The 20,094-nt window shown below is 39.8% G+C and overlaps 1 protein-coding gene across 4 annotated transcripts in view; it reads right to left on the bottom strand.

Annotated features, from left to right (window-relative positions):
* Positions 1-20,094, bottom strand: part of CSMD1 (CUB and Sushi multiple domains 1) — a 956,661-nt gene that overhangs the window by 48,423 nt on the left and 888,144 nt on the right. For all 4 annotated transcript variants that reach the window (XM_081856635.1, XM_081856636.1, XM_081856637.1 and 1 more), the window contains 5 exons: positions 18,504-18,689; positions 12,161-12,355; positions 9,406-9,579; positions 5,185-5,358; positions 1,161-1,334 (listed from right to left, as the gene is read on the bottom strand). In XM_081856635.1, the coding sequence (XP_081712761.1) occupies positions 1,161-1,334; positions 5,185-5,358; positions 9,406-9,579; positions 12,161-12,355; positions 18,504-18,689 (903 nt within the window). The remainder of the gene's footprint in view (positions 1-1,160; positions 1,335-5,184; positions 5,359-9,405; positions 9,580-12,160; positions 12,356-18,503; positions 18,690-20,094) is intronic.

Raw genomic sequence — 20,094 nt, 5'->3', positions numbered from 1 at the left:
AGGCTTCCAGATGTGTGTTTACTGTGATATTAGTACTCCCCATGAATGCAAGTTTTACAATGCCCAAACAACACCATCGGCACCAAAATGCCTCCCCAATTTAATCCAGATTTACAATTTCTGAGTAAAAAGAAAGCACATTATTGTGCATAAGCTATTGGTGATATTTCAGCAACCTTTCTGCAAATTAAGCCCTCATCTGGAAAAACCCTATAATACACACAACAATTTTCTCTACTACACTGGACTACTAGATTTTGTGGAGGTATGCGCATGACCCCAGCTCAGAGATGGCATTTTAAGTAACAACTCTGCTCTCTGAAATGTGCCATCCTGTCTTGAATTCACCCAGCAGCATTAAAGCTTAACTAAATACAGTGGTGCCTCGCAAGACGAAAAGAATCCGTTCCGTGATTCTCTTCGTCTAGCGGTTTTTTCGTCTTGCGAAGCAAGCCCATTGACGGCTTAGTGGATTAGCGCTATTAGTGGCTTAGCGGCTTTTAGCGGCTTAGCGGCTCAGCTGATAAGCAGCTTAGCGGCTTAGAAAAAGGGGGGGAGGAAAAAAAAGTCGGAAAAACTTGCAAGACATTTCGTCTTGCGAAGCAAGCCCATAGGGAAATTCGTTTTGCGAAGCGCCTCCAAAACGGAAAACCCTTTCGTCTAGCGGGTTTTCCGTCTTGCGAGGCGTTCGTCTTGCAGGGCACCACTGTAGCTAAATTTGTCAAAATTAGCAGCTTCTAGTTGCTTACTCAATTGAGGAAGTTTGACTTTGCTTAGCATTTCCCAATGACAATACTGTTTATATACAGTGGTACCTTGGTTCGTAATCCAAACAGTTCATTAACTAGGCTGTTCGTAACCCGAGGTACCACCGTACCAAATTAGCACCTGTGTAATTATTATTAATTAAATAGTGATATCTGCCCACAATCTATAAGATGGCAATAGGTTGATGGGGGGCGGGGTGGGGCTGGATAGAAGTAGAAGCAGTTGTAGAAGCAGCAACAGCTTATTTTCAAATAGGTTAGACTTCTCCAAAGGAAATAATTCTTCCAGTTACAAATTTCCAAAATGACTGGGAAGGGTGGTAGGAAAGGTTCCAACTGCATCATACTATCAAGGAAGAGCAGTTGTACATTTTTTAAAATAAAAAATCTTACCTCGGCATGTAGGTAAGGAACTGCTCCACTGCCCATTGCTCCGGCACTGTGCTTGGGAGGCGCCCTGAAGCAAATATCCAGTATTGCAGGTGAAGTTCACAACGTCGTTCAGATTGAACTCACTGCCATTGGTCATTCCGTGAGCGGGGTTTCCTGGGTGGCCACACGTGATTGCTTTTGAAAGGAAACACAGAACAGATTGCAAGCTTTTGGGAAGGGCACGTCGAGAACATCAACGAGTTATGCACTCTGGTGCCTCGATCCAGAAAATATGTTGCGTGCGGAGGGGTTAAATGCACACACAGAACAACCCCATTTGCAATGGCTTCACCATCGACTTTAAAGGAGGAATCAGGAAAATATTAATAGAATGGCTGCACCCAACTAAAATGGAAGCTGATACACACAGGAACTTCATATGAGTGAACAAAGGGATCTAGAATACAATATAGCCTGCACTGATGGGCAATATATTCAAGGAGGCATAGCATTTTTAAAAGCAAGCAAGCAAGCAAGCAAGCAAGCAAACAAACAAACAAACAAACAACTGGTAGTAATTGAGCTCCTTTTGGATCAGACTGTATTGCCAAGGCTGAAATGTGAAAAATGGAAGTTAGCAGATCATGCAGATTTATTTATTTTTACTGCCATAAATGGTGGTTGAACAAAAGTGATCAGAAATCCAATTTATTGACAGTCGACGTGTGATGGCTCCCTGCCCACCCCCAGGCAGAAAGCCAACTTGTAGCGCTCGTTTGGATGAAACTGATGGGACTATGTGGGCGCTGTACATATAACAACCTTAATTTTCATAATGGGAAAACAAAAAATGATAAACCATAGTGGTGGTTCTCCCTATCTGTGAGGGGTCGCAAGGAGACAGCTATTAAGTCATCATCTAGCAAATACAGTTCACAAGAGATAAACACAGCCACAAGACTAAAGTTCAACATTATCTTTCACTTCACCACAATCACCACTATCTGTGTGATATAAATATGGTGCCAACACCATACTAGGTGCTATACAGAACATATTAGCAGCATAGTTCCTACCTTGAGGGCATATTATTATTTGCGCTGGATATTTGACACCCCCTGCCATTTTTATAGTTCCAAACAGGCAACAAAAACAAAAACTTCTGGTTGCCTGCCATACATGGCTGGTGGGTTGTGTTGGGTTTGGTGGTTTACAAGTTGTGTAGACTTGGAAATCTAACAACTTTTCCTCCTTGTGTGTGTAGTTGTGCATCTCAAAGGGCTTATCCCTAGTATACTCCCCAGCATAGTAAGAGCTATTTTTTAAAGGAAATGAATTCTAAAAGTAGACTATTTCTTAAAACTACTAGAAATTGGGAATGCTTTAAATATGTAACAAAAGGACTCTGTCTAGCTGTCCAGGAGAACAAGCAGATATGATAATGATATTTATATCCTGTTTGTGGTGGTAAACTAGAAAACAGAGGCATACTGCCTTGCAATATGGAGGTTCCATCTTTAGCTTTCATAACTGATAGCTGCTGAGTGATCTGTCCTCCTGAGTGATATGAATTTGCCTAATAACATATTAAGGGTTTTGTTACCTGACACTTTCTTCACCATGAATCCTACAATTCAGTGAGATGCCAGAAGAGATTATATGTGGTATGCTGTTGCAATGCAAAATTGAGGTTGTCTGTAAAAATTGCGGTAGTGAAGGACGCTTGTATTTAGATTATTGTCCTTTTCGGCAAATGCATATTGCACTCAGTCAGTTCCGGTTTACACCCCTCATTACTCTTGACAGATGCTGTTTTTTGTGATGCCTTCCAGAAACAAAAGGTCTCAGCCCTTGTGTCTCGTCTTACCACATCATCATTATTGTTGTCACACATTGCCAACCTCTTGACAGATCAACACTCTGCAATTGTTGTGTTTGCAAGTAAAGGCATATCAGAAAAATATGGCAACTGCAATATTCTTCTGTTCCCTCTTTCCGTAGTAGCCTTTATGCAACAGCTGCATATTATTTGCAATATTAAGGTGTTTACAATAATGTAGTTACAGCTCACATTTAAAAACTGCCGTAACTGAGTTCAGTGTGATAAAATTATTCAACAAGGCTTGGCTATAGCCAGGTTATGGCACCAGTAAACTGTGGTAATCAGTGTGAGGCATTTGAAATGCAGTTGCACCATAGAAATCATACAGTGACATGTTGATATCGGTAGTTTTATTTACAACCCTGCTCCTAACATGGAATGCCCTTTTTCTACAGCGGCAACTGTAGAAAAGGAGCCGTGGAACAAGTACACAGAATCGAAGCTAGATTTGGACCGGGTTTACCTAAGCTTTTCAAGCTCAGGATAATTGTATCATTTACATTACTACAGGTAAGAACACACCTGTTCCAACAGTTTTACATATTTATCTCCAAGATTCTAAAACCAACACTTATAAGGTTATTGGTTTAGTTTCTCAAATATCATCAAGACGCTTAATATTTAGCCTTCCTGGTTTATACACAAAATGAGGAACATATGCACTGGTAAACTAAAACATATTTTACTGAATTAACTACTTTTTTAAAAAAATATGCACTGACATACATAAAAATGACACAAAATCATGGAAGCAGTTCAACAGTTTTTAAAAGAGCAAGATAGCAAATTTAAATCACGCTCTAGTTTTAAAATATAAGAGCATATAAATAATATATTGTATTATTTATATGATGTTAGCCACTCTGAGCCCGGCTCCGGCCGGGGAGGGCGGGGTACAAATTATTATTATTATTATTATTATTATTATTATTATTATTATTATTATTATTAAAATGTCTATCATTCAAACCTATTATAGTTCTATGATATAATCCTGCTATGGTAGTCTGTAAACCAATGATGAACATTGCATGTCTTGTACAAGACATTAAAAAGTATAGCACTCTGAGTACATAGCATACATTATTCCAGCAAGCCATACAACAAACACGTAAGGCAGTTTAGTGCTATGAACCCTACAGTATGACGGGCACAGTGTCCGTTGCCCATTAAGTGTATGTGTAAGCCAGGATTTGGACTTGGCTCTTCTAGCTCATAGTTCCCGCTAGTTCCAAAAAAACCAACAACAACCCTGTCCAATTCTCGTAAGACATTTTGGAATTATGGTAATAGGTACATTTAGCAGCCTAATCACAAGCTGTTGACTCTGCATTGCAGGAGAGCACAGGAATAGACATCAGGGTTGAGACTTCAGGCCACATGCTTGGGCAAGAGACTGATGATACTGCTTCCAAGTCTGGTGCTAAAGCAGCAGCATCAACCAATACTATCATGCAAAGCTGAGCTTGGATTTGTGCTGTGTACAGCCACTCCCATTTACTGTACTCTGAATCCCAGTGCACTCCCTGTCGCGAATTCTCCGTAGTGCTTTGGCAGAAATGCTCAGAGTTCCAGGTTCTTCAGTGCAGTGCAGTACATTTATTGTGAGCTATATATATACAAAAATCTACAGGCTATAATACACGAGCAGTTCATACAGTCAAACAGAGTACCTGGCTGCAACTTAAGGAAAATAGGAAGACCTTTCTATCTCTCTCTCTCTCTCTCTCTCTCTCTCTGACCACACTCTTCTACACCACCTACTCACACCACCCTTTAAACCGATGGCAGCCAATCAACTGACAGCACATTACTGCTGAGTCTTTCTGACCCAGCACTTCCATAGAAAGTACTGCAGTTGCATCAGCTAGCATTCTGTGAATCCCACCACTCCCACCACTGGGTTGGGAAGCAGTGTACCCATTAATCACAATCCACATCTGTCCTGTTGCTTCTTATTAAATACTTCATTTTGATGTGTGTGTCCCCCAACCAACTGCAATCTGAATTCGGGGAAGGGGGACACACCCAGCTGCATTTGAAGGCAGTTATGTGTACACATCCTTTTCTACCAGCTATTGTTAATCATTCTTACCCATCTAAGAGCTGATCAGCTTGCTATTACTTAGAGAAGAATAGATCACTGGGAAAGGTGGTACTTACAGACACAAACTGGTGTTTGCCCAGACCATTTGTGGTCTTGCAAGCATATCCGAACAGACGTGCCCACAAGTCGAAAACCAGGGTTACATTGGTACACCACAGTGTCGCGATAACTGAAGCCGTCTCCACTAATGTGGCCATTTACAATAGGATCTGGAGAACCACAGTGTCCAGCTAGAATAAATGGGGCGGGGGACAGAAGAAAAGAACACAAACTTCACTTTCAGCTCACATAGCAGTCCATCGTCAACAAGAATAATGTTAAACAAAAACATTGCCTTAAGCCCTCAGCACCCCGCGAGGTATATCTGCAAAACTGAAAAACATTGCTATTGATTCAATTGTCCTTTATTTACAGTCCACTCTTCAACAAACATGCTCTTATGAATTTATTAAAAAGCTGAAGCTTGGCCCCTTGGTGCAGATTGCAAGGCTGTTCTGCAACTGGCCGTGACAACGGTAGATGCACTTTCTTCCAGCTTGCGAATTAATTGAAAGAAATAATCCAGGCTTCTGCATGAGAGATTCCTCATGTTGAGGTGGTTGTGAAACTGCCCTATTCCCACATCTGTGCTGCTTGGGCAAAGTAGAAATTTGGGAAGCGGGGAGCATAGATTGCTAAACACACACAGTGAATTGCGAGCACTGTCATATGTATCCTGATATTCAGCTCTATGGAAACAAAGGTACATTTGTTGATGCTAAACCCGGATAATCCTATATTGATTTTTGTTGTTGTTGTTCCTGCAGACGTGAAAATGAGAAGCTGAAATGCAATAGCTATAAATTGAAGTCAGATTTATTAAAACATAGGAGATCTCAGGCTGGCTGAAAGGTAGTACTAACTTGGAACTTGCCATTATTATTTGTTTCTGAAGGAACCTTAACAGCCCATGTGCATGTTCCATGTGATTCATTTCATTTACAGAGCATGTCACTTGGTGGATGTAATGATTTCCTGTCATTTTGAACCTAGTTAAATTAAACACCCTTACAGCTGACGAACTTAAGCAGCAAGGCAATAAAACACCAAATATATGTAATCTTCCAATCAAGCCAAATTAGCCCTAAGTATATTAAAGAGGCTGTTGGAAATCTATTTTTATAAACCGTGCTTTCAGGATTTTTTTGGAGATAAAATGATGGACTGGTTCGATATTAGTTCACTGCAATAATTAAACTTTTACACCAAAGCGACATGCATGGACTAACCTCCCTTTAAAAAAGTAAACATACACTGAGTGTTTAGACCAAACTATTATGGAAGGGCCACCAACACTCTGGAATAGTTTTTTCTTGGGGGGGGGGGTATATGTGGAGGGGACTGAAGTGAGAAGGCGAAATTGGAGAAAACCATTTTCTTATATTAGTGGATACTTCTGTTAGATCAAAAGCCACAAGCACAATGGCAGTGTTGGGCATCCTATAGGTATTTGAAAGGAAAGCATGAAAAGACAGCAGAATGAGCTGGTGAATAATAAACTTTGCAATAGGGAATAGGGTGGAGAGCTTCCAAACTTTAAGGATGCTTCCAAACTTCTCCTTATCTGAGTTTCTCACTGGGTTTTGGTCTTCCATATTACATGATCTTGGAACAGATGTAACAAGAAACCTTCATTGTTCCACTTTTTATTTCTAAATGTTGCAAAGACTGATTTGCATGTGCAGTTTCTCATAGTCTTCAATTCATTCATGTCTCTTCCTCCCATTATCAATGCCTTTATCCACATTGGTAAAACACTACAGAAAAGCAACTGGGGTGCAGTTTTAATTTTACATTGTGTTCCACCAAAGGGGGAAAGTACATGTGTTCAGTATTAAACACTTTGTGTCAATCTAATCATTCTTTTTTGTAGCTTATTACATGAGTATACATAAGAGATTGGGAGGGGGGACAAGCTAGATAAGGTGGAATTGATTGGAAACATGGCACAGTACATTATTTTAGAAATTTAATTTTTCCTGGTAGACTACTTAATTCCTTAGAAATAACCCTAGCAGACCAGACTCCAGAAGAAGTTTTTGGTTCTGTGATTTCTCTCTGTGTATGCAAGGCAGTGAGAACTCACAACACAATTAAGGAATGTAATGGAAGACAGCCACTAATTGGTTAAGTAGGGTAGGTACAGGGCAAGTATCAATGATGTGAGCTGTAGATCAGCAACATCTGGAGGGTCAAAAGCTTTGTGTGTGAAAATTATCTATGCCTATAAATACCTGTGTTTATGCAAGGCTGCCCCATAATAATAATAATAATAATAATAGTAATAATAGTAATAATAATAATAATAAATTAAATTATTTATACCCCACCCATCAGGCCACTCTGGGCAGCTTCCAACAAAATATTAAAATACAATAGTCTATTAAACGTTAACAGCTTCCCTAAACAGGGCTGCCTTCAGATGTCTTCTAAAAGTCTGGTAGTTGTTTTTTGCTTTGACATCTGGTGGGAGGGCATTCCACAGGGCAGGTGCCACTACCAAGAGGGCCCTCTGCCTGGTTCCCTGTAACTTGGCTTCTCGCAGCGAGGGAACCGCCAGAAGGCCCTTGGCACTGGACCTCAGTGTCTGGGCAGAACGATGGGGGTGGAGACACTCCTTCAGGTATACTGGACTGAGGTCAGCACCAACACTTTGAATTGTGCTTGGAAATGTACTGGGAGCCAATGTAGGTCTTTCAGGACTGTTGTTATGTGGTCTCGGTGGCTGCTCCCAGTTACCAATCTAGCTGCCGCATTCTGGATTAGTTGTAGTTTCTGGGTCACCTTCAAAGGTAGCCACACATAGAGTGCATTGCAGTAGTCCAAGCGGGAGATAACTAGAGCATACAGCACTCTGTCGAGATAGTCCACGGGCAGGTAGGGTCTCAGCCTGCGTACCAGATGGAGCTTATAGCAGGATCTACAGTGCATACCCTTATAATTTATAGTGCATAATTGCTTTAAATATTAGGACTTCTGTTCATTTATGCATGCATGAGGTAGGATATAAAATGTTATAAAAATCACTTGACAAAATTCCAATTGACAGTAACAGACTGTAGATTAGTGCAAAGTCAGAACAGCATGCACAGACCCCATTGATTTCAATGGTACTTTGATACAGGGCAATAGTGCATAGGACTGCACAAAATGTTTTGTATTAAAATGGTTGCAAATATGTACCTGTAACTCCTGAACACACACATATTAGCACTATTTCATAAAATAACTCTTAAGTGTATTGGCTGGGTATATATTGAGTAATGCTTGAACGTGCTCAGATTTCTCCCTCATTAAATTACTCACTACTGAAATCTAAACAACCACTTTGTGAGCTATACATCCAAACTGAAATGAGTGACAACTGCAATTAATTTTGAGGCAGAAAATATTAACATCAAAGGAGTAGGGGCAAGAGGTCAGACTCAAAAATATAACTTCTGAGCTGTAACATGCTTATGGTAATGACAAGTTCCTGATTTGTGAAGTTAAAATTGGAAATGAGCATTTGAACTGAATATATATATATATATATATATATATATATATATATATATAATTTCAGTTTTCAATATAAAGGAATTCCTCTTTAAATACTAAGGGCTGTAGTTTTATTAATATAGATTTTAGAAGATGCCAACTTTGGTGATAGAAATAATTCATACCAAAAAAAACCACACACCACCTTTTGCTCTGTATTCTCTGTTGGCAGTATTTTGAAACCAGAAACAACATCAGTTCCTTGGGATTATGTTTTCTCTGAGGTTTCCTGTTAACTCTGTGAAAATATCATGTGCAGTGTAATTTTCTTGTTGGGGATCCTGTGATTGCTTTGTCCTTATATTCTACCTGGCTTTAAAACAGTCTCAATAAAGAATGTTTGAGGCCAATATGGAAAGAGTTTTTGCCTTCTAGCAGCAAGCCGGAAAAGAAAAGTTTACAATGGGTGCTATACTATAAATTGAGATCCTTTCCAAGGATTCCACTAAGAATGGAACTCTCAGATGTTTGAGTAATAAATAAAGAATCCATCCCCTTTAAATACCAACCTATTTATAAATATATTTCCTTCCACATGTGCTCAAGAAATCAGTGCCTCAAGCCGTAACACAAAGTTACCAATACAAACAATACCATTTACTGAAATCATGTGAACTAAATTTACAAAACTAAACTCATATCCTTCACATGACATTTGCCTTTTGGGGTTTTAGATTTCTGCTGCAATTTGTACTTACCGAGACACTGAGTTTCAGTGCCACTCCAAAGTCCATTCACTAGGCATTCACGTACATGAGAACCAACTAGGGTATAGCCAGTGTTGCAGGTGAATATTGCTGTGGCTCCATACACGGTCAGAGTTCCAATCTTATTACCATTTGGTGGAGATGGAAGACTGCCACAGGAAATAACTGAAAAGGGAAAATAAAGTACTTACAGTACAGCAGCAGCAAGAGGCTCTTAGAGTCATTTGGGGGCCCAGAGAATACTACTACTACTACTACTATAATAAAAAATTATTATTTGTATCCCATCCATCTGATTGGGTTGCCCCAGAGAAACAAACCCACTCACACAACCACTCATTTCTCTTTAGCTTAGAGGCCACTTCCAATCCTCAAGACCCAGGGAGCTCCAATACCTTGCACGGGAGGAAGAAAAGCAAGTGGTTCATGCCTACTGAATGTAAGTTCTCTAAGGCAATATCCAGATGTCTCAAATAGTTTGCTTGCTTTTTCCTACTTAATTCATTGACAGAGTGGGCTAGCTTTTACTCACACCCTCATGGTAAAGGTAAAGGGACCCCTGACCATTAGGTCCAGTCGTGACCGACTCTGGGGTTGCGGCGCTCATCTCACTTTATTGGCCAAGGGAGCTGGCATACATCTTCCGGGTCATGTGGCCAGCATGACTAAGCCGCTTCTGGCCAACCAGAGCAGCGCACGGAAACGCCGTTTACCTTCCCACCGGAGTGGTACCTATTTATCTACTTGCACTTTGTGCTTTCCAACTGCTAGGTTGGCAGGAGTAGGGACCGAGCAACGGGAGCTCACCCCATCGCAGGGATTCGAACTGCGACCTTCTGATCGTTAAGTCCTAGGCTCTGTGGTTTAACCCACAGCGCCACCCGCATCCCCACACCCTCATACCCTCTTCTATATCTTCCATCCAGGCAATCCAGAAGCATTATCAGAGTTCAAACACACTTTCCAGCCAGAAAAAAACACTCAAAGAGAATGCCAAGCAGGGCCAATAAACAAGCAAGGCCTAAGGGCATGGAGAGTCTTGAGGGCCATGCAAAGAGGCTTGGAAGACTATTTGGCCCCCAGGCCTGAGCTTCTTCACCCCTGCTTTACAGTGAGACCCAAGCAATTATGTACAAAGCTACTGGAAGAAAACACTTGGGCTTAGTAACACACTAAAGGAAACATAGTCAATAAACAATGAAGTAATGGACAATAGATGGAGTGCGATTCTGTGCGTAACTGTGACTTGGAGGCAATTTAAGCAGGACGGAAGTGGTATAATGTGCATTCTCACCTCCATGCTGATATGTCAGCTTTTCTGGTACGGCAGTTCAAAACCACCTTTCACGCTTTATTTGCCAACGCTTTACAAGGTGCAAAAGGATTATTTTACACATGACTGAAAACTTGGAAGCATTCACAACTGGGTTTTTAATTTTTATTTTGAGCGGTAGATTGTTTCACCACGTCACACTCAGTTTTTGAAATTTCCTCCGGGTGAAAAGACAACAGGCTCTGTGACATGTGGTTCTTGAGCAGCAGCCTCCCAAAATCCCCTGTGTGCCCAGTACCAGCTGTGTGACTCCCTGGATCCCAGACTACATACGATGATAGCACTCTGTGCTTACATAACGAATAATGTAATCTGTAGTGTTTTTATTATATTATCTTTCAGAAGCATAGTAATAAATAGTTTAACAGCCTCAAATATTTAATGAATTTTAATTTCTGAAGATCAAATAGATTGCTCAGCTCATGTTTGACTGATCTGGATTACTTCGGTATTCAGATAATCCATGGTTAATTAGCTTGTTTGTCTAATTACAGTTGAATGTAATTGATGGGCACCATTCACAATTAATTTAATCTGTAATAGGAACAATGAATACATGAATTTATTTGAATAAAGGCTCTTGAGAATGGACAAATAATTCATTTAATTAAATGATGCATGTCATATGTACAAGACAAACTACTCTTACAGATGTGAAGATCTGATCTGCATATGTAGCCCTTTCTCACATCCTCAAGAGTTTCCTTGTTCATTTCAATAAAAAAAAAACAACCCAGTTAGGCATGTATATTTCTTAATGCATGTGAAATTGCCCCCTCTACTCAAAGTGCATGAGCCCAATTGTATCTTGTATGCACTGGTGCATGTACAGGGCTCTAGAACACTGCATCTAGCAAACTGACATAGATATTTATAAATATTTGCTATAACTACACTCGAAAATAAATTGACATAACTTTTTTTTAAAAAACAGGCCATCTCCAGTGTAAGTCTTCCATTCGCGATACAGCAACAGCTTCCATGAGCAGATTGTAGAGGAAAGCAATTTGCACAAATTCCTCATTTCTCCTGCAAAACCTCCACACTTCCTCCCACACTGTTCTCAATGATCTTCCAACCCACTAGATCAGACAGAGGAGACACACAAGGGGGAATATTAAGCAAAAATGGCTACCTCCATGTTCGGTCCACAGAAGCCTCTGCTGGATGAAAGAACTGCCTGTCAGCAGTAGGACAACATTATATATAATCCTGTATGATTACATTTGCCATGTTTTGGTGCAGGGCCCATTTATTTGAACGAGGTTTGCATACCTTCTTGATGGATTGCCCTCAAATATTTCAGAAAAGCTATTAACAGATATTAGTTCCTTTACTTAAGTTGTGTTGGTAGAAAAATAGAAGCTGTATCTTTGGACAGAACTGAGCACTGTGTAAATAAATGTTTCTTACCCTTGCACACTGGTCTCTCATCAGCATCACTCCATGTTCCATTAGTTTTACACAGCATGAGTCTCTGACCCTCTAAATAATAGCCAGGGCTGCAACTCAGCATGACTTGTGCGCCAAACTCATTCACCGACCCAGAAATCAGTCTCCAGACAACATGTTCTGAGAGCAGGCTCTCAATGCTGGGGCAAGTCACAGCTGTGAAGCAAGGACACTTTAGTATTAGCACTTTCCTTCCAATATTACTTCACAGAAGATGAATCACCATCCTATTGACAGCAGACTTTTCCTGGTGAAATTGAGCATGCTATAAACATTTCTCAAATGCACATTCCGGTGCATAGCATCTTACACTTGTTTCAACACCAACACTGGGAGGCTGTTTCAATTAAGAAATGAGGGAAGAGGGAGAAATGTACTGTTCCAATTTTATAATATGGGTACTTTCTTCAAAGTCTGATTAAGAGGCAAAGTTGTACAGTTTGCATAGAAAGAAGAATGTATTAATAACAAGTTGCAAGAGCTAAAGCCCACTGGCACTCTAAAACCTGTATTGTTTTGTTGGCACAGAATGTGTTTAGCATCATGGCCAAAAGTATATTATGCTCAGTAGAGACTGAATAGGGAATAGTAAACTGCTACCTAATGGGAAACACAGATGCCATTTCCAAAAGCTTCATTTATCTAACCAAGCTTTAATCTGTGTGATATTTCTTTTAAAATAGGCTTTGTGTGTTCCATTCAGATGCTTTGTATATGTACACCTATTACCATAAGACAGAGGGGGCGGGGTTACAAAATACTTAGCAATCTTATCTGAAAACACATTCTAACACCATAGCCCATCCTGTCCAATTGGTTTAGGGCAGGTAACACCATCAGCAAACAGATGCAGGGAAAAAAGCAAAGTCTCACAAACCTGTCAAAGAGTATGGGGGATAGAGAGGAAAGTTAATTTGGGGGGGGGGGAAGAGAGATGCAGAATACTAAAACTAAATTCTACATAAAATTTAGAAGAGTAGAACAGAGATATACGGGAGGAAACAGGCGCATTAGAGAGAATAGTGGGAGTAAGGGCTCTTCCATACTTCCGTTTGTCCTGCCAATTTAGCGCTGAATTGCAGCAAAAGGCGATCGGGTTTTCTGTGGATTCCCGTTTGCTCTGATTTATCACCAAATAGCAGGTTTTCTAGGGGAAAGCAGTGGGGCAAAGGCAAAACTGCTCTGACATGTACATAGAAAGCATGGGGCAAGTAAAAAAACTGATGGGATTCACTGTTTTCTAAGCATGGGGCAAACACAAATACTCTTGTGATAGGGGAGTATGCCTCAAAGATTACAGAAAGATACTTTACATCTATAATGCGCGTCCCTGTGGAAAATTCCATCCCTGTTGTCAAAGACAACAGTTGATGACTTATTTACCTAGGAATATCGAATGGTCCTTGTTCCACTGAATTATTTTGCCTACTTTGCCTACTTTCAACCAAGTGTAACCGATGACAAGTAAATCCTCCCTTTCCAATTTAAACAGGAAAAAGGACTAGGAGAGTAAAATGTGGGTTCAGACCAGCCCAACTCCACATTAATGTAGTGGTGTTTACATAATATCTTCCCCGTCCCAATGTCATTCTGGACGCTAATGGATGTTATGGTTCAGTTCAGTTCCTGACATTTCAGCTTTTTATGGGATCTGGATAATTCATTCAAGGCTCTGCATTTTCAGAGGCTTTAGGGTGAATAGGTGAGATAGATAAGCAATCATTTGGGTGGGCTGATAGGGAGACAGGGAGCAAGCCAGACCAAATCCTCTCTTCTGAGACCTTCTCCATTCTCCAGTTGGTGTTGAAGGAATTTTCTGGCAGCTGGAAGTCTGTGACTTTTTAGATCTACCTATCCATCTCACCAAGCCTTTCCTTTTAGGAGCTCAGGATGCTGTGCAAGGTTCTTCTCCCTTTACTACCCTCAAAACATGTGTGCTGAATGAACTGAGAAATAACAAGTGGCTCAAGATCACCAATGTGACCTTGTGCCTCTTTGTCTATCTGTTTCTCTTTCTATATACATCTCTCTGCACACTGAAAAAATAAAATGTGCAGAGAATATGGTAATGGCATAGCATTTTTTTTTTTAAAAAAAAGAATATGCAAAGCCGTTAAATATATAAGTGACAGAAAACTGTTTGTGCCACGGTGCCGTTTAATTTTGCAGCAAATTCCTCTGATTTATCAGAACTGCTTTATTCTTGAATTAAAATACGGCCTACTTAACAGCTGCTGTATTTAGAACAAATTACTGAGACACCCATCAGTCTCTCTCTTATACCTCAGACACCAGTGACACTTGCTATTTTTATACATGGCATCTGAATCAGAGATGGTGTCAGATTTGTCTAGATGTAGAGGAAAAATGTTGTCCTCTTTTCTATGCTGATTTGTTTCTGTTGATATATGTATTAACTGCTGCCTGCTTCCAAGTATAGTGAAGTAAATGTAATTACATCCTTCAAGTATGATTATATGTCACATCACTAGAATGAGATTATTTACCTACACCAACACTCATGTGCACTGCCAAAACAGAGGATTATTTCTGAGGTAAAAAGTATTTCAAAGTACAAACGTATGTCACTCCAGAATAGGTGGAGAACTATCAGATTCACCTTGTAGCCAGTGCTGGAGATACAGAACAGAAAAGGCCCATCAATTTAAATTTTAAGTAGACTTAACTACCTCTAACCTATATTCTAGACTGCAGCCTTCAAAGAGTAAAATAATGGTTTAAACCTCACCCAAAGGGCTGACTGGATTGTGAAATGGACTTCTAATTAACCCAAGTACTAGTGATAGGTAACTTTACCCTCTCCCCTCCATGTTAAATTATAGTGGCTCAGAAAATAATACACTGTTTCCTTTAAAAAAAAGGGGGGGGATAAATAGCTGATTTTATTACTCAGACTGATCTGGCACTGAGTCCTTTATTCACTGGCACTGCCAATGTCCCAGAGGGAGGAGAGAGCGAACTATCAGGTCTCTCTACTTCCCTCCCTATGGTCCAAGCCAGGTAAGTGTTGCTATGAGGAAATGGGATTTAGAACATCAAGCCAGGCTGATGGTTGGGCGAGAAGATGAGTAAACTTGGGAATTCTTCTGCAAATAAGAACGCAATCCGAGCTGGAGAAAAAATATATATCAGGAGCTCATAGTGATGTTCTATGAGGTTAGTGTAACAAACCCCCAAGGCTTTGTTGGTATATCTAGTAATTATGAATTTTTCTGAGCCCAGCTATTTCCTTCACTAGACGTCTACTAATTTCAAGGGTTGCAACCGACAAGAGAACAAATTCTACACATATTACCATTTACCGCTTACTACTTATGTGAAGGTGCAGCAAAGATTAAAGATGCACCAGAAGTATTATATGAAAGTGGACATATTGGGTTTGGATGTCCTTTTTTTATGACACGGAGGTATAAAAGCTAACTGGTGGCAAATTGTACTGGTTTATCAAAATACGTTCATCTTCCTGCCAAAGCTCTCAGCAGTTTAGCCAAGACAAAATCTTGAAATTCACCTTGGATATCACCTTGGGAGGAATTCACTATAAACTTAAGGGGTCTGTAAAACTCCATTCTTCTCTTCCCATGAGAAGCTTTGAGAGTCTTATCAAAAGTCTCTTAGCATTTCATGATCATTTCTCAGCTTTTTTTCCTAAGCAGAAACCTCCAAATTTGCCTTCAAATTTCTGTTATCCAATATTTTGTGGTAACTCTAGTATCTGGATAATAGAAGTGTTAAACATCACAAAATAGGTTTCATTTATGATTTAAAAATAAGCTGCCCTGGCTTCTCTTTCAAGTAAGAATCAGTTATAATGACCAGTCCATTAGTAGCAACATTATTTATTAAATGCACAAACCAGCTTTCCCTGAATTTTTAAGGGAAGTTTAGAAAAATAAACCAAAGTAATACATTAATTAGAAACAATCTAAATAGGATCAAGCAAAGGTAAGGTCCAGTTTTCTTTCATTATGTGGTTTGGTCAAAGTATTTTTAGCACACCCATCACACAGATTTTCCTGTTGCATTGAATTTTTTGAAAAGTAGGCTTTGGTGCTCTTAAGAGGTGAAAATGTAAGGTTTGATTGCTGCATGAAGAGGGTAAAGAGTGATCCCAAATGCAACAACACATTTTGATATGCAGAAAGGTGGTGTCAGTATAATAAACTGAATTATGAGCTGAAATAAATTGTGCATAGTTATCTCCCAAATGATAATGGCATGTCAGAAAGTTCATGTTTATCAAACACAGAAAGGAAAATGTCATAACACAGTTATGAAAAGAGCTTAGAAAGTGAAGAAAATATTTTCTAGAAAGGAAAAGGAAACAATAAAGCTGTTTTAATAATGTAAGCACCCAATGCAAACCAATTCATTCAAATGCACTGAGCAAACATAACTATGTTTAAACTATAGAAAAATCCCTTAAAACCTCTGTAGAAGAAGCAGAATTAATCAGATATACAATAAATACAGATAATTATGCTGGTTTCAAATAGTGGTCATAGAAGGGAAATGAGCAGATTTTAAAAGGTGTCTCTTCCTTTTCCCTCTCTGCAGCCAATAAGCAATCTGAAAATATCAACCATGTTTCTTATAAAGAAAACTGGCAATTGGGCGTGCCATTAAGTTCTTGAGGGACTGGTCAGTAGTTACTGTGCAATGACAATGAACAATTAAGAAAAAGAAATACTTCTTTCTTACAATCTCTGCTTTTCCAATTGAATTGTCTGGGTTTCTTAGGACAAGTGTGACTCAAAGAGACATAGATCAAGAGGACGATAAGGTCCAATAGAAGTATTTGATGTGAAAGTTTGAAAAAGACGCCAGGGCCCCAAACCATGTTGTAACGTGTACATTTCATAGAATCATATAACTGAAGAGTTGGAAGTGACGACAATCTTTCTGTTATTAGAAAGTGTTTACTAGTGCTAGTGTTGCACGGATGCATAGAGGTGCATACGTAGAAGACAGCATTATTCTAGGTACAGTGTCTGAAATTTCCTTTCGATCTCAGATCTATCACTTCTCAAGCTGTTTGCATGAGGCTTAGGGCTTCCCACAACAATTTGTTGGGTCTGCCACTCACTGCTGACAGGAATGACATGATTAAACACCACTGCTAAAATTTCCAATTCCAAGATCAACTCTTAGCTCAGCCTTTCTCAACCTTGGGTCCCCAGATATATTTTTGATACAACTCCCATCATCCCTGGCCACTGGTCCTGTGAGCTAGGGATCATGGGAGTTGTAGGCCCAAAACATCTGGGGACCCAAGGTTGAGAACCACTGTTAGCTCAAAGATCTTCGCCGCTAAGCATGTTTGTGGTTGCTAGTACCTTCATTCATCTCCATTAGTCATATCTGTATCATCTGCATATGAAACAGCCAGCTCCAGCTAGAAGAGCTAAGGAACACTTGTTCCACCGAATTACCGTATTTTTCTGTGTATAACACGCCATCAGGTATAAGGTATAAAGTATTTTGGGGGACTCCAAATTAAGGATATGGGGGGAGATTGCCCATAGTTGTTGAGCTTTACTTTGGGGGGGGGTCGCCCAGAGTTGATGAGCTTTTTATACGGGGGGATTGCTGAAAATCGCTCACCCGCCTGACCTACGCTGCCACTCTCATGCATCACAAGAACCACCTATCGTCTGTCCCCTCACTGGAAGAAGCTGCCAGTTGCCCGCCCAATTGCCGCAGCCACAGCCAATCAACACTAGACCATGTCGCCACCACCAATAACTTGCCCAACAGCCGCAGACAATCTCCGGCTTGCAGCAGCAGCCGCCAATCACACATCCCCCCTATGCACTACCAGTGCATAAGATGACCCCAAATTTTTAACATAATTATTAAAAAAAACACACCCTTATCTATGGAAAAGAACGGTATTTTGCCTATTTTCAACAAAGTGTAACCAATGACAAGTAAATCCTCCATTTCCACTTCAAACAGGAAAAAGGACTAGGAGAGTAAAATGCGGGTTCAGACCAGACCAACTCCACATTAATGTAGTGGTGTTTACATAATATCTTTCCCATCCCAATGTCATTCTGGAAGCTAATGGATGTTATGGCTCAGTTAACTGAGATGAAGACTGATCGGTGGTGTGCTAAGTGTTGCTCTGGAGTTGTCCAGAGCTTTCTAAACTCAGATTCAACTCAGATTTGCCATCTCACTGGGGCGGGGGGAGGAATTCTATTGTACTTAACTGTTACTGGGAAGAAGTAAAATATAGTTTCTAAACGGGTACATGTTTTTTTCTGAATTCTATACTTACGTTTACAGACGGGTGGCCTTCCTTTATTGCTCCACAATCCATCTTCTTGACACACTGCTGTTGCTTGTTGACTAGAATCTAGCTTGAAGCCCTCATTACATTCATATATCACTCTGCTGCCCAAAATAAACTCATTACCCCAGACTGAGCCATTTCCGGGAGATTCCGGAATACCACAAGATACAGCTGAAAAGAGGAAGAAAAGTGGAAAAGCTATTTGCCTCAGGAAGTAATCATTACTGTTGTCAAATCTGAAACTGTACAGGAAATAATAACAATAATAGATACATTACACATTTATCTTATTACTGTTGCTAAGAGACTCACTTTATAATAATTGTGCTGAGGCCTAATAACAAAAGAAACAATAATAAAACATTTTCCCCCACAAAGGCAGCATTGTCACATATAATAATATGGATACAGATATAAAACATGAGTACTTCTTATATTTGAATAATGGATCTCAGTATAGATACACTTTGCTCAAATGCTGATCTGGGCTGCTTATGAGTATAACTTTTTTCCGGCTTGAGGTGGAAACCAACCATTTCATTTGTTATAGTTTTGCTATGTTTTCCATTTCCATTATAATGAAAATATATTTATCAAAAGCTTGGAAGGAGTCACTTAATCGTCTAAACTGTGTTTATGTACATAAGTGGGAATTTATCAAGATGTTAAACATATAGGTACAAATATGAATTCAAGGCAGCATAAATTATTTCCTGAGTGGGTTTATTTGTGCTACTGTAGCATTTAATTATTTTCTTGAATGAAAGTTTGCAGCTTATGTAATAGGATTTCAATAATGCAGTTGGAGCAAACCTCCCTATTCTGCATCTGCCAGATCATGTTCAGATTAGAATGTGGAAATGCAGATTAGACTGGATGTCCACGAACCTTTCCCAGACAGGAGTCGTTCCAACCTACATTTGTGCAACGTGATCAAAGGACTTCTTGATTCTTTGTTTCTTTTTATGTGGTGCTTATCATACACATCGAAATCTTTGGCTTACAGTCTTCTGTAAGTGGCCGTGTGTTACGATGTGCTACATCCTCACATCGTAACACAATGTCATTTCCAAGGGACTTTTAGTCACAGTATTGAACGAGCCTGCAATAGTGCTTTCTAGCTGTTGCAAGCAGATAGACACTGTTGTTTAAAACAACACGAACAAGCGGAAAGTTTGATTTAAATTCACTGAAAGCATATCAGTTTGAAAGCACACCTCCTCAGCATTAAGGATGTCACTGGCTACTAGTTTGTTTCAAGGCACAATTCAAAAATGGCTTTGATTTAAAGAGCCTAAATAATCTGTAGTGCATGTAAAGAGCTCCTTCCTCTAATATGAATTAGGATGCTGTAGGTCCCTTGCAAAACGTGCTGGGGTGGCTGTTCCAAAGTCAGGACACCAACGTAAGAACGCAGACTGTGAACACACCATACTTTTGAAGCACAAAGCTTCCTCCAAAGAATCCTGTTTAAGCGCTTCTTTAAAATATAGCCAGGCTTATAAACTGAATTGTCCTTCTGCTCTTTAATTTATTTTAAGCTTTTATAAATTGCTCTGCATCCACACAGATTGCA

Source organism: Podarcis erhardii, assembly GCF_964252035.2.
Source record: "Podarcis erhardii genome assembly, chromosome: 3".
Lineage (NCBI taxonomy): Eukaryota > Metazoa > Chordata > Lepidosauria > Squamata > Lacertidae > Podarcis > Podarcis erhardii.
Note: the sequence above shows the minus strand (reverse complement) of the source record. Positions and strands in the feature narration are given on the sequence as shown.